The following is a 12,889-nucleotide window of genomic DNA, read 5'->3' as shown; positions in this document are numbered from 1 at the left end:
CAGCTTTGCAGAACACAGTATATGCGCTGGGTAGAGAAGCAGCCCAGGGAAGTGCCTGAGAGGGACACCAAGGGAGAGGCGAAGAAAACCAGGTGAGTGGGCCCGGGGGTCCAAGCGGAAGATGGTGGTCATTGCCCCCTTCGCCAGCAGCCCCCGTTGTGCTGTCCTGTGTCAGTGGTAGGACCTGCTCAGCCCACACATCTGAGCATCAGTTGCCCCAGCACAGCCTGCCACCTGACCAATTGTGGGCAGAGAGCATTCTGGAGAGGGGGAGGGCTTGGTAGTGTCTGATGATGCTGGAAAGCCACGCACTAAAGAGCTGAATGGATTTCATAGTGAGGACTTCGTTAGTAACTCAGAGAGCACTTTTGATGGAGAGATGAGAGGTAAGGAAGTAGACACAGCAAACATGGACAGCCTCTCAAGACATGTGGTCAGGAGGGTAGATGAAGTGAGGATATTGGTAGCTGACAGAGTGTCTTAAAGTTTGGTTCTGGTGTCCTTTGTTAGAAAGGACAGAAATCACAGAAAAGCCCCCCCTTACCTGCTCTTCCCTGTCACTGCTCACCTTGGTTCTGGGATCAATGAGGCTGACCCCATACTTGTTGATGGCAATTAAGAGGATCTCAGGAAAGTTTGGCTCTGTAGTTTGCTAGTTTAAAAAAAAAAAAATCAGATGGGGAACCCAGAGCAGGAAATATTTTGTACATTTGGGGAGAAATAAAGCTGCCCCCAGCTGGGCTTAAGTCTGCCTCTCCCACCACAACCTCAAGTTTCTGCCTCTTCTGGGTCCTCAGCGCTACCCTGAATCCTTTCATGGGTCCCCAGCAACCGGCAAGAGTTTCATCCCTTCTGTCCTCTTCTCTGGGAGTCCCTGAGGTCTCTCTCTCTCTCAGCTCTAAAGCCTCTCATCTTTAAAAGACCTCCTTGAACCCTATACTTGCCTCCAGATGCACTTGCCTACCTCTCTTGCACAGCTAAGCTGTGACACCCATCCCAGGTGTGTCGTGAGGCCACACTCCTCTCCATTGTGACCTGCCCCTCACGCCTCATGCCCATCCCCTCGTGCCAGTCTCTTCTCCATTCTCCTGCCTCTGGTCCCATCAGCCCTGTTCAAAACCCTCCAGGGCTGGGCACCACCTGCAGGAGGAAACCTACCTGCCTCTCGCCACAGTCTGCTCGCCTCACACCTCATGCCCATCCACACTCACCCACTTGCTCTTCCGGCCCATGCCTGAGCTCTCACACTTCTGGGTCTTTGCTCAGGCCAGACTGTCTGCCAGGAACACTGCCCCCAGGGTCTCCCTGGAAAACTCAGGTGTTGCCTCTCCCAGGAAGCCTTCTCAGCCTTCACAGTGTGGTTGGGCCTCCCAGGCTCTGCAACCTCCATGAGGGCTCCCCACTGTCATACAGCACAGGTCATCCTCTATTACTCTGACCTTTGTCCACATCTGCCTCCCCTGCCAGGCGAGGTGCTGGCTCCTCAGTGTCCTAGGACTGAGCCCAGGGCCCAGTACTTAGCTGAGACACCTAGCTGAGACAAAGCTGAGGGTCATTTCCTCCTTTCAGTGCCAGGCAGGTGGCAGAGAGCATTGTAGTCTCCCCAAGTCATGGGGTGGAGTCCTGGTAACATGTGGTTCCCCTCCCCCTCTCTGAGAATCACCCACCCACAGCATACCTTCACCTCAAAGAAGGCTGAGCCGAAGGTGGGCCACTTGAAGATGAGCTTCAGGAAGGCCAGCTTGGCCTCCTCCTTGGACTTCCCCGCGTGCTTGTTGAAATAGGCAACGATGGACTGCAGAGGGAGGGTGGGTCAGAGCCCTCTCCCCTGCCAGTCCTGCCCCCTCTGCACTGTCAGCAGCTGTCATGGGCATGGAGGGCCAGGCAGTCTCCCACTAATACCAGTTAATGGACTCCTGACAGCCCTTCCCTCCCCAAAGCAAGCAGGCCAAACAGTATCAAGGAAAACCAGGTCACCTTAGTAACCAGGACCAGACAAATTGCTGCAAAGTGACCAGCTGAATTTACAGGGGTCACAAGAGATACTTCCCTGGGCTACTGTCCAGCACCTGCCCCCTTGACCCTGGGGTGTCCAGAGACCCATTCGGAAGCGGGAGGCCTGTTCCTACTGTCTCCCTCTGTGCTCACCCGCTTCCAGTCGTCAGGCGAGACCTGCCGGATGAGGTCCTGGGGCACCAGCTCCCGGAGCAGCTTGGGGATACTGGGGAAGTAGGACTTGTCCTCCTCAAACTTGACCCTATAGATGAGTGCCCCCAGCTGCAGCACCTCTTCCCGCGTGCACTTGTGGTAGCCTCGGAGGTACTTGGGCAACTCCTGCCAGAGACAGAGAAGGTCACAGGCATGGAGGCACCTGGAGGAAGCAGGCTTCTCCCCTTAAACACCCCCACCGTGAGGCTGGGTCCACCTGCTCCCCAAGGCGGGGAGGCACAGGACAAGGAAACAGCCTTATGCTACACAGATGCAGCGCTTTACAGTTTTAAATCAGAGCCGGGGTGAATATCATCTCATTTACCCTCCTAACAGTCCAGTGAGGCAAGCAGCTCCATTTCAAAGATGAAGACACTCAGAGGGACCAGCTAGGGCGCCTGAGACTGTTCCATAACTCCAGCACCCCCACCAGGCCAGCCCTTCCTTGGGAAAAAGCCTCTCTGGCTTGCCGCCTCCCACTGTGTTCCCTTGAGACCCATAGGCTTCCTCAGCAGCACCAGCCCCTTCCCCACCTTTCAGACCCAGAACCACAGTTGCTGAAGATGAGCTGACCGAAAGCAAAGATGAAGCTTCTAACGCTGCCCACGGGCTCCTGAAAACTTAACCATCTTATCCACTCTCTGAGGAGTAGGGAACCGAGGACGCCCTGAAGACACGCTGCAGAGCAGGAACTACCCACCCACCTTGAGGTCTACTCAGCAGGCCTCTGCTTTCACAGTCAGCACTCAAGGCAGCATCACAAGCACAGCCCAGAGCTACCAGGCAGCTCACCTGGTAATAGTGGAAGATGGAATCAGCCATGGGGTCCTTCCCCGGCACAGTGGTGGTCCACAGCTTCTTCATGAAGAACACTTGGTAGGTCAGCGAGGGCACGACTCCTGTGGCAGAGGGCAGGCGGTCACCCAGAAGATGCCAGCCCAGAGGGCTGTCCCGCCCAGCACCAGCCCCAGAGGAAGCCCCAGCCTGGGGCCCCACCCACATGGGCCTCAGGTATGGCACTCAGCCAGCACCTGCCAGCCCCAGACCTCAGACAATCCCAGGACTCAGCCTCACGTTACCATCCCTGACAGGCCGGGCTTTCTTTATCCAGTCCGTCAGGTGTCGTACAAAGTCGAAGAAGAAGTCATTCTCAGGGACGCTGATGACCTAGGGACACGGTCGTTCTAGTCCACTCATTTTAATTTGCGCAATACTGAGTCCACTGATTTTCCCACCCAAGGCCTACCCCGACAACCCCTTCTCCAGAAAGATTCCTGCTTGCAGCCAGGGTGGGTGTCTGTGGATCAGCACCATCTTGCCCCAGTTTTGCCTGCTGGGTGTCTGGCCAGTGACAGTGACTCCACTCATTCAGCAAAGAGTCACTGATCACTGCCCTAGGACCCTGGGGAAAAAAGGCTGAGATGGGGGCCCAGTGGCATCCATTTCCTGAGCCACCCACAGACTCTAAGTCCCTCGCGCCCAGGTCCAGGACCTCACTCGATCACTTCGGGTCACAGTGTCTGGTACAGGATCAGACTAGTGAGGAGACAGACATGAATTCACACAGAACTTTGGGTGAGCAACAAGAGGAAGCACCTGACCTTTGCAAGGGTCAGGGAAGCCCCCAAGGGAAGGGCTTTAAAGCTGGACCTTTGTCCCCCCATATTTGTGTCCATGGGAGTCAGTGAGGGGTGGAGGCAGGGCCCTGTGCTTCAGAGCGACACCTACCTGGATCTGAGTCCCTGCTGTGTGATCTGGGATAAGTTACTTAACCTTTCTGAGCCCAGGGACTTGTGATCTATTAGTGGGGATAGTCACCCTCTTTCTTCAAGGGCTTTTTCGGAGGTGAACTGACAGCCTGGCAGCTGAGGGACCAGTCAAATCAAATCTGGAAAGTACATGTGTGAGGGGGCAGGGTGAGGAGCCCAGTGTGTCCAGAACACAGAGTGCCATATGGCTCCCAAGAGAGCTGTAGCCAGGCTGTGCAATGGCTCAGAGGAGAGAGATATAGGGACAGCGGCTGCATGGAAGGGGCCACTGCAGGGATGTAAGGAGGAGGCAGAATCAGAGGCCGTGTGCAAGAGTGCCTCTTCCTCTCTCGCCCCATCCTTCCTTCTGTCTCTCTCCCTACCCCCACTGTTCCATAAGCTCCCAGAGGCCCAGCAGATTTTCCAGTAGACAGCCCAACAGCAGGTAGATTAGCAACCAATGACCACCCATGACCCACCTTATCTGCAATTTTGACAAAGAGGCTGAATCCCTCGGAGGACTTGAGGAGCAGCCGGCCAGCGATGTTCTGGCAGAAGTCCTTGGCCTTGGTGCTGGACTCCACCTCGAAGGCCTGGTGCGGAAAGGCAATTGCTTGGCTTTGGCAGGGCCTCTTGCATCCCTAATGGCTGGGCCTCAGATAGAGCCCCTTCCCATTCAAGACACCCTCCATCTGAGGGGGCTTCCCCAGAGCACAGCACAATGCTTAAGTATACAAACTACTATGTATAAAATAAACAAGCTACAAGGATATACTGTACAACACAGGGAATATAGCCAATATTTTATAATAACTATAAATGGAATACAACCTTGAAAAACTGTGATTCATGGCCTCCCCTGGTGGCTCAATGGTAAAGAATCCGCCTGCCAATGCAGAAGGCACGGGTTCAAACCCTGATCCGGGAAGATCCCACATGCCTCAGAGCAACAAAGCCTGTGAGCCACAGCTAGTGAGCCTGTGCTCTAGAGCCCAGGAACCACAACTGCTGAAGGCTGTGTCCCGAGAGCCTGTGCTCCTCACCAAGAGAAGCCACCACAGCAAGAAGCCTCTGCGCTGCAACGGAGAGCAACCCCCGCTCACCGCAACTAGAGAAAAGTCTGCGCAGCAGCCAAGACCGAGCACAGCCAAACAATAAACTCATCTTTAAATTGGTGAATCATGGTGTTGTACAGCTGACACTCACAATATTGTACATGAACTGTACTTCCATTAAAAATCAATTTAAACAAAAAGTAAAAGCACCTTCTGTCTGGATCTTCCCAGATGATGCCCTTCCCAACCCCCCAAGCAGTTCCAAGCCTTGGCCTCCAGGGTCCTGAGTGTGGCTGTACAAGCATGAGTGACAGCGGAGGCCAAGGAAGCGCAGAAGAGACAGTGGCTGGGGGGCAGGCGGTGGAAGAAAAGAGACTGAAGGAGGGAGAAAACAAACTCCAGAAAGGTGAGGCGTCACAAGGGGGGAAGACACCCAGACGGGCTGAGAGGGATAGGCGAGTCCCGGGAAGTTTAGAAGGAGGAGGGCAGTTTGGGGGTCAGGGGGGATGTTCCATGTAACCTTCCACCGGGGACAGGAGAGGACTTTAGCAAGATTTTCTGTCCTTGCGTCTAGAATCCTATAATAGTATTTCTGAGTCTCTATTCTCTAGACAAGTTTTTAAGCTGCTTTTCAAACCAAAAGTTTCGATGTTGGTCTTGTTTGTCTGAATGAGATGCTGTGCTGGGATGGGGAGGGGGGTATAGATCAGAAGTCAGCCTGACCAAATGGGTGTGACAAGAACACAAATAAGATCTCTACCCAGGGGACCAAGGTAGAGGGGACTCACAAGTCAAGTGAAAAGGAGGGAAGGGGTCTGCAGGAGAGTGGACTTAGGACAACAGGGGTGGTCTGGGGCTGTGGAGCAGGCAGGCCTGTGCCCAGGAACAGAATGGGCACCGGGGAGGTGACATCAACACAGAGCTCAACTCGGAGGGAGAAAGCACGTTCTGCAAGACAGAGACTCCTCACAGAAAGGGAGGGATGACCTTGTCAAGGAAGCTGATCCAGTCAGTGGGAGGCTAGACCAGGAACCCAAGGGCTCCTGACCCAAGGAGTCTATGGCCCCAAATCCACTGAAGGCCACAAGAATGGGGGCAAAGATGGGGGTGGTAGGGGAGAGGCATCAGGGCTGCCCCATGTCCCCAAGGGAGCCAGGTCTTCAGGGCCCCCCCCCCCAGACAACGAAGCCAGAGCCCCTTACCTCGTCAGTGTCGTCAGGAAAGTAGACCTTGTGGAAAATCTGGGTGGTTTTGTGCTGGATGGCTTCCACCTCCACCAGGTGCGGGGGGTACTTCCGGGACCCATTTCTGAAAACCAGGCGGGGGCGGGGGGACCAAGTCAGGAGGCAGCCGTGGGAAGCAGAGAACAGAGGGAACTTCAGAGTCAGGCAAACCCCAGTCCTAATCCCTGTCCACCACTTCCTACCAGGCAACAGTCACAAACTCAAGCCTTTTGTTCCTCATCTGTAAAACGAGGTGATAGTGGTACCCACCAATAGGGATGCGGAGGGGACCAAACAAAGCAAAGGGTACAAGTGAGCTTCGCAGAGTATGCAGTGCAACCCAGGCGTCTGCCTCCCCAACAGACTTGACAGAAAATAGCTTTCTGAGCAACCAGACTCTCAAGCTGTCCAGAATGGTACTAGGCACTGCAACCTTTGTCTACGGGGCACTGTGGGACCCCAAAGATGGGTCCCAGCCACTGATGCTGAGGTCATGACCTCAGCATCGCCAAGGGACCCGTCTCCCCAGCCCATGTGGCCAGAAGCCCATCCCAGTGCCCACACTGCCCGCTGCCCCCTGTCCCTTGCAGACGGCCGTACCTCAGAGCTTTCTGGAGTCGCTGCAGGCAGTCGATGGCGAGCGGGCAGTGCTTGCGGGACTGCAGGAAGCGCTGCACGTGGGGCAGGAGGATGTTGCTGGGTGGGAAGAGCCCTGTGCACAACCACAGCAGCTCCCAGCCCCGCTCCTCACTGTACCTGCGGGAGGAGGCTTGGTGTCCAGCAGGGCTCCTCACCAGGGCAGCACATGCCTGCCCTCACCCCCACCCCTCTCTGAGACCAACGTGGACCCACCCACTCGACAGATCCAAATAGTGCTACTCAAAGTGTGGTCGACCAACCTACCCCAGGCCACACACTTACTTGTCACTCAGAGGTAAAGCGCTTGTGCCAAAATGAAAATCAGTATGTAACCAAGCACTCTGGTTCAGTTAATTTTTTTTTTTTTTTAAGCAAGACTTTCCTATGAAGGAAGCAGTATGTGGTTTATTCTAGCAGGAGCTTTTTAACTCATCTGTTACTTGAAGCAGGAGACAGAGGTTCGATCCCCGGGTCACGAAGATCCCCTGAAGGAGGAACATGGTGACCCACTCCAGCATTCTTGCCTGGAGAATTCCATGGACAGCGGAGCCTGGCGGGCTATGGTTCAGGGGGTTGCAGAGTCAGACACGACTGAGCAGCTGAGCACAATGAGCATGATTACTTGAGTAGCACTGAGTTAGACCAGCCCCAGAGCTCCCTCAGGCACTCCTCTGAGCTCCTTGGGCCTGGAAAGAGGGAAGCTTGGAGGGCTTCCAGAAGGAGGTGGCATCTGATCCAGGCTTTGAAGGATGAGGCAAATTCTAATATGCAGAGGATATGAAAGGTTTTCTTGGCTGTGGGCATGTACAAAAGTTTAGCTGTGTGAAAAGATCTGACATGTGGTCCAATGGTGGATTTGTGTAAGAGATGGAGAGAATGACAAGGCTGGGGAGGGAGTTGGAGGCCTAGGAATAAGGGGAGAGGGTGGGGCTTGTCTCTGGCTCTGAGATGAGCATGTGCGTGACTCCCCCTCCTGCCACAGTCTGGGCCATCAGGGAGGAGGTGACACCCTCCGGGGTCCAACACCCCCAGCCCATGAGACCTTATAGCCGGAGCTTCTAACAGACAGCCTGCTCAGCCTGAGTGAGGGATGGGACAACTGCTCAGGAGAGGCACCCGCAGGCAGACAGCGGCATCTGAGCTGGAGACAGGTGTCCAGAGGAGGGCGTCCAGGCAGCGGGCAGCGGGAAATGAGGAGGAGCTGGGGCTGTTCAACTTGCAGGAGGACAGACTCCGAGGGCACAGCCACCACCTTTGGTTCTTGACCCTCCTCCATGGACCTTGAGGGAGAGCCCCGAGCACACCTTCCTGCTCCAAATGAAGGACAATGGCTCCCAGGCAGGTCTGCTGCTGCATCGGCAGGGAGTGAGCTCCCCGTCTTACCTTCAGCTGTTAGCCCCAGGGGTGGGGGCCTGCCCCTCGCCCTCCCACCACCCCGGCTAACCTGATGTGGTTGTCAGTCAGCTGCTTCAGGATCTGCACATACACCTCGTCCTTGAGGGGCTCAGCCTTCAGGGCTCCCTCGAAGATCTGGTCAGTGAGCTCATTGACGGAGCGCATCCTCTTGGACGGGTAGTCACCCATGTACTTGAGCACAGGTAGGGAGCCGTCAAGGAAGGCCATGGCCAATCAAGGAGGACGGCCCGGGAGGCAGGCGGCCACTCTCTCCAACAGGGTCTGCCCCTCCCTGACCCTGTGGCCCTGGCCTCAGGCTGCTCACCCAGGAGATGGGCATAGTGTGCCAACACTGCTCTGCATGCCCGCTGCCCACCCTCCCTCCCCAGCTCCTCTGGCCACCCTGCTCCAGGCCCCAGCCTCACAACAAGAATCCTTAGAGCAGCCAGAACCAACTTTCCAAATCCCAGATCCACCTGCACCACTCCTCTTGGCCGCAGGACACAATCCGAGCTTCTTAACAGGCCTGGGGAACCTTTCATCCATCAGCCCAGGCCTTTGAATTCCCTTCTTGAACTCTATGCTCTAGCTGTGCTGAGTTAATCTGTGCCCTTGAAACAGCCAGGCTCTGTTTTTTCAGGGCCTTTATGCATGCTTCTCCCTCTGTCAGGAACATTTTTTACCCATCTCCCCTTGGACTGGCCCAGGCAGGTCTCCAGCCTAGATGTCATTTCTTCCAGGAAGCCCTCCCTGCTCTCCAAGGCCAGGTCAGGCCACTGTGCTGTCAGGCCCCATCACGGCACTGACCCTGACCAGCATGTCTCCCCTCTCAATTACGGGCACCATGAGGCCAGAGTCTGCTCACCCCTGTGTCTCCATGCCTGTGCCTTAAACGGCACAGTTTAAATCTGTCAACCAAATGACAGGGTGTGAGGAGACAGCAGATGGGGCAGCCCCGGGCACCCTGGTAAGGGAGTCACCCCATCAGCATCCCCCCATGTCTGCCCAGGCCCCAACAGGGCCCCTCGGAAGGAAGTAGGTGACAAAAACCCTAGAGGCTCAGCCTGGTCCCACCTTCCCCTGGGGGACCCCTCCCCGTGGCCCCTGCCTGCCCTCCATGTCACCCCCCACCCCCTGCGGGTGTGGATATCAATGAAGGCCATGCAGGCTTCCTGCGAGAGCTCCTCGCTGCCCAGGATCTTCTTGAGCAGGGCCTGCTTCAGCGGCTCCCGCGTGTGGCTCCACAGCCTGTCCTTGCCGCGGGCCTTGGACACCATGACGCGGCTCAGTGTGTGCTTCGGTGGGGGCCTGCGGGGCACAGACAGTCGGCACTGACGGCCAGGTTATAACTCCAGCCCCATCCCGCCCCGTGCAGGAGGCTGAGCATAGGGAACCGGCCCTGTGCTTCCCTGCTGTGGGATGAGTCACCAGCTCTGCCCCAGCCTTACTTTCTCAGCTGACAAATGGAGACACTAACAAGGCTGGCTGGGCCCCGGCCAGCCCTGCCTACCTCCCCAGCCTGCTCGCCCTGGCTTCTCTCTGCTCCCTCTGCTCAGGCCATGGCATGCATTGCCCATGGCACTCCTCCACCCGGCAGCCCAGACACCACTTCCCCCAGGAAGCCTCCTCTCCATCTCCACCCCTACTCAGCATCTCCATCACAACCCGGGCACACAAGACAACAGCTGCCTGGTTTCACGCCTGCCTCCCCACCAGGATTATGAGTCCGTGAGGCAAGAACAGGCTCGCGTCCTGAGTGCCCAGGACTCCACCCAGGGCGGCACAGTCACAGGATCTTAAAGGAAGGAAGGATAAGATGACACGACATGAGAAGGGTCACCTCGATAGACTGAAACTGCCCCCTGGCTCCCTCTGACCCGGGCCCTTCTCACAGATGGGGGCTCCACAAAGCGACCCCACGACGCAGACCGGAGTGTAGCAGAAGCCTGTAGTTCCTCGCCTGTCTCCCTTTCCCCATCACCTGAAGTAGTCGTAGGAGAACTCCTCCAGCGTGTAGGGCTTGGCGCGCACCTCGGGCTCTGCTGTTCGCAGCTGCAGGAGTCGGATAACGTCCTGCCTCTGGTCAGGGGTCATGGTGACCAGGGCCTAGAGACCAAGAGACAGGAGCTGAAGTCAGCTCTCCAACTAGGGGCCCTGGATCAACATGGTAAAGCCCAGAGCCTTCTTGACTGGGGCTGGGGTAGGTAGGCTGCCTTCACGGGGGTGGGCCCTGGGCCTGTCTGACCCGGGAGCCCCTTTCCTTCTGAGGAACCTCTGACATTACCATTGCCTCCATCATGCTGGGCTTAAGACCCTTCCCTCAGTGCCCTGTCTGAACGAGGTGGGGTCATCAGAAAGCCTAGACAAGGCAGGGGGACACCATGTGAGAAGTGGCTCAGGAACTGCCTGGAAAGCTGGGTTCTGAGTCCTCAGTGTTGGCTGGGGGGATGGGAGGGGGGATTCCAGAGGAGGCAGGACCTGCCTTCCCAGCTCTGACCTCACTGCCTTTTCAGACAGTGCAAGCCCCATCCCCATCCTCCCATCCCCTAGGCCACTCTCCTCTGATTCCCCAGCCAGGGCCCGGTCCTCATCTGAAGCAGTTTCCAGGCTCCTCTCCACCTGGTACCAGTTTAATAGTTGCCCCAACTTTTAAGTTTGTGGTCCCATGAGACCCCTGGATCATCTTCATAGAAGCTGCACAGCATGAATCTACAGTAATCCCCCACTCTTATTTTATGATGTGGGCATAAGACAAGGAGGGACCAGAGGAGCCTCCCATCTGTCTACCACCCCCAGCCAGGCCACATACCACAATCTCCCTCGGTGGCATAGTGACAGTAGGCATGACATAAACGCAGTCAGTGGGGAAGTCCCCGCGCTGCTTGGTCCTCTCGTTGATGCCGCTGGCCCAGCCCGAGTTCATCACCTGTTCGCCCGTGTCGTGGTCCAGGATGAGGAGGTCCCCCTTGGCGAAGCTGAGGAAGCCGGACTCCTCGCCGGCTGGAAGGCAGAGGTGGGCGGGGCCGCACGGGTGTCGGGGGAGGGGCAGAGAGGTCAGAGGTGGGTTGGAACACCTTTATTTGGGTTGATGATCTATAAGCCGCTCTTCCCCACTGGAACAACCCCACACACAGACACAGTCATTGGTCGAAAGCCTTCCGTGGCTCCTCACTGTCCTAAAAGAAATTCCTCGACAGGCTCACAAGGCCTATTGCTAGCGACTGTCTTCCTGACTTCCTCTGGCTCCGCCTTCTTGCCCCTTCCACCTTCCCTCGCCCATTTCAGCCAAACCGATCTATCTGCAGTTCCCAGCCTCTGCTCTGTGACCTTCTCTGCCCCAAACATTCTGCTCACACAAACGTCCTTCCTGAACCCCAGGCTGCATGGGGCCCACCCCCACCCAGGTTCCCGTAGCCTCTGAGCTTCCCGAGTCACTGCTCTGTCACAGGGACTGTCACGGTCTGCTCCCACCCCCTCCCCGTGACGGCAGGGCTGGGGTTCTTCTCTTTCTCGAGCTCTGCCCAGGACCTCAAAGGCCTATGGACCAGGGATACACGGTTTATAGTTACTAATGCTGTCATCACTTGAAGATGGTATTTGGGGAACACTGAGGAGGAACCCCTGATCTCATGTGGAGAAGGTGGCAGGTGATAAGTATTTAGGATCAGGGGGAGGAAGGTTTCCCACAGGGCACAGATCAAAGACACAGAGGTGAGCTATTTGGTCCATTCGGCACAGCAGGTATCTGGGGAAGGCAGAGTAAAAGGCACTCGAGATCTTGAACATCAGGTGAAGGCCAGGACATGCGATCTACCTAACACCCTGACCCAGGAACCGGCAGCTGGTGCCAGGAGCCACTCACCGGGGTTGGGGTTGTCCTGCAGGGCCACCACATACTTAGACCTCTTGCGGAGCCCCTCCAGGAAGGTGACCACCAGGTCACGGATGTCCTCAGCATTGCTGGAGGTGAAGGTGTACTCATCCCCCTTGATGGTGGCCAGCGTGAAGCTGGGGGCCGCCAACTTCGCTCCCCTGCAGGACCAACACGGAGAACAGGGCCCCGTCGGGGTCAGTCCAGCACAGCCCAGGTCAGAGCAGCCCAGCGAGAGCAAGACACGGCACTCCCTGAAGGAGACCAAGGCCAGCCCAGTCAGGAGTGGCCTGGCCAGAGAGAGGCCAGCCCGGCCAGGGTGACAAAGGGCCCCGGGAGCCACAGCTCAGCCTGAGTCAGCCGCGGCTGGGCCAGAGTCATGCGTGGTCTGGGGAGGCCTGCCTGGGGCGCTCGCTTCCCTTTTGTTGTCTAAAAGGGACACCCTTTAGGGCTCAGCCTAGATACCATTTCCTCCAGGAAGCCCTCCCACAGACCTCAGCACACTGGTCCCTACTTGAAAAATGGCTTATTTTATGTCCATCTCCCCTCTCAACTGCAGCTACAAGAGAACAAGGATTATCTTGGCACCACTGCATCCCAGGTGCTCAGTCAGAGCTGGACATGACCCAACTCTGGCCCACATTGGACACAGCTCAGAGACACTCCTACAAGCCCCGGATGGGGGTGAGGCACTGCTGGGACGAGCCCATTGCAGGACCCACTCCCAACGCTGCTCCCATATGAACCACG

The 12,889-nt window shown here is 56.7% G+C and overlaps 1 protein-coding gene across 1 annotated transcript in view; it reads right to left on the bottom strand.

Annotated features, from left to right (window-relative positions):
* MYO7A (myosin VIIA) overlaps positions 1-12,889 on the bottom strand; it is a 100,501-nt gene that overhangs the window by 6,708 nt on the left and 80,904 nt on the right. The window contains exons 34-46 of the mRNA XM_040258913.1: positions 12,131-12,300; positions 11,078-11,268; positions 10,250-10,374; positions 9,419-9,576; positions 8,318-8,471; positions 6,835-6,990; positions 6,214-6,319; positions 4,436-4,549; positions 3,288-3,375; positions 3,001-3,107; positions 2,149-2,334; positions 1,679-1,795; positions 569-652 (exon numbers count right to left, since the gene is read on the bottom strand). Of these exons, the coding sequence (XP_040114847.1) occupies positions 569-652; positions 1,679-1,795; positions 2,149-2,334; positions 3,001-3,107; positions 3,288-3,375; positions 4,436-4,549; positions 6,214-6,319; positions 6,835-6,990; positions 8,318-8,471; positions 9,419-9,576; positions 10,250-10,374; positions 11,078-11,268; positions 12,131-12,300 (1,756 nt within the window). The remainder of the gene's footprint in view (positions 1-568; positions 653-1,678; positions 1,796-2,148; positions 2,335-3,000; positions 3,108-3,287; positions 3,376-4,435; positions 4,550-6,213; positions 6,320-6,834; positions 6,991-8,317; positions 8,472-9,418; positions 9,577-10,249; positions 10,375-11,077; positions 11,269-12,130; positions 12,301-12,889) is intronic.

The sequence above is a fragment of the Oryx dammah genome, unplaced genomic scaffold (genome assembly GCF_014754425.2).
Source record: "Oryx dammah isolate SB20612 unplaced genomic scaffold, SCBI_Odam_1.1 HiC_scaffold_17, whole genome shotgun sequence".
NCBI classification, from domain to species: Eukaryota; Metazoa; Chordata; class Mammalia; order Artiodactyla; family Bovidae; genus Oryx; species Oryx dammah.
This window is presented reverse-complemented; position numbering and strand designations above follow the sequence as displayed.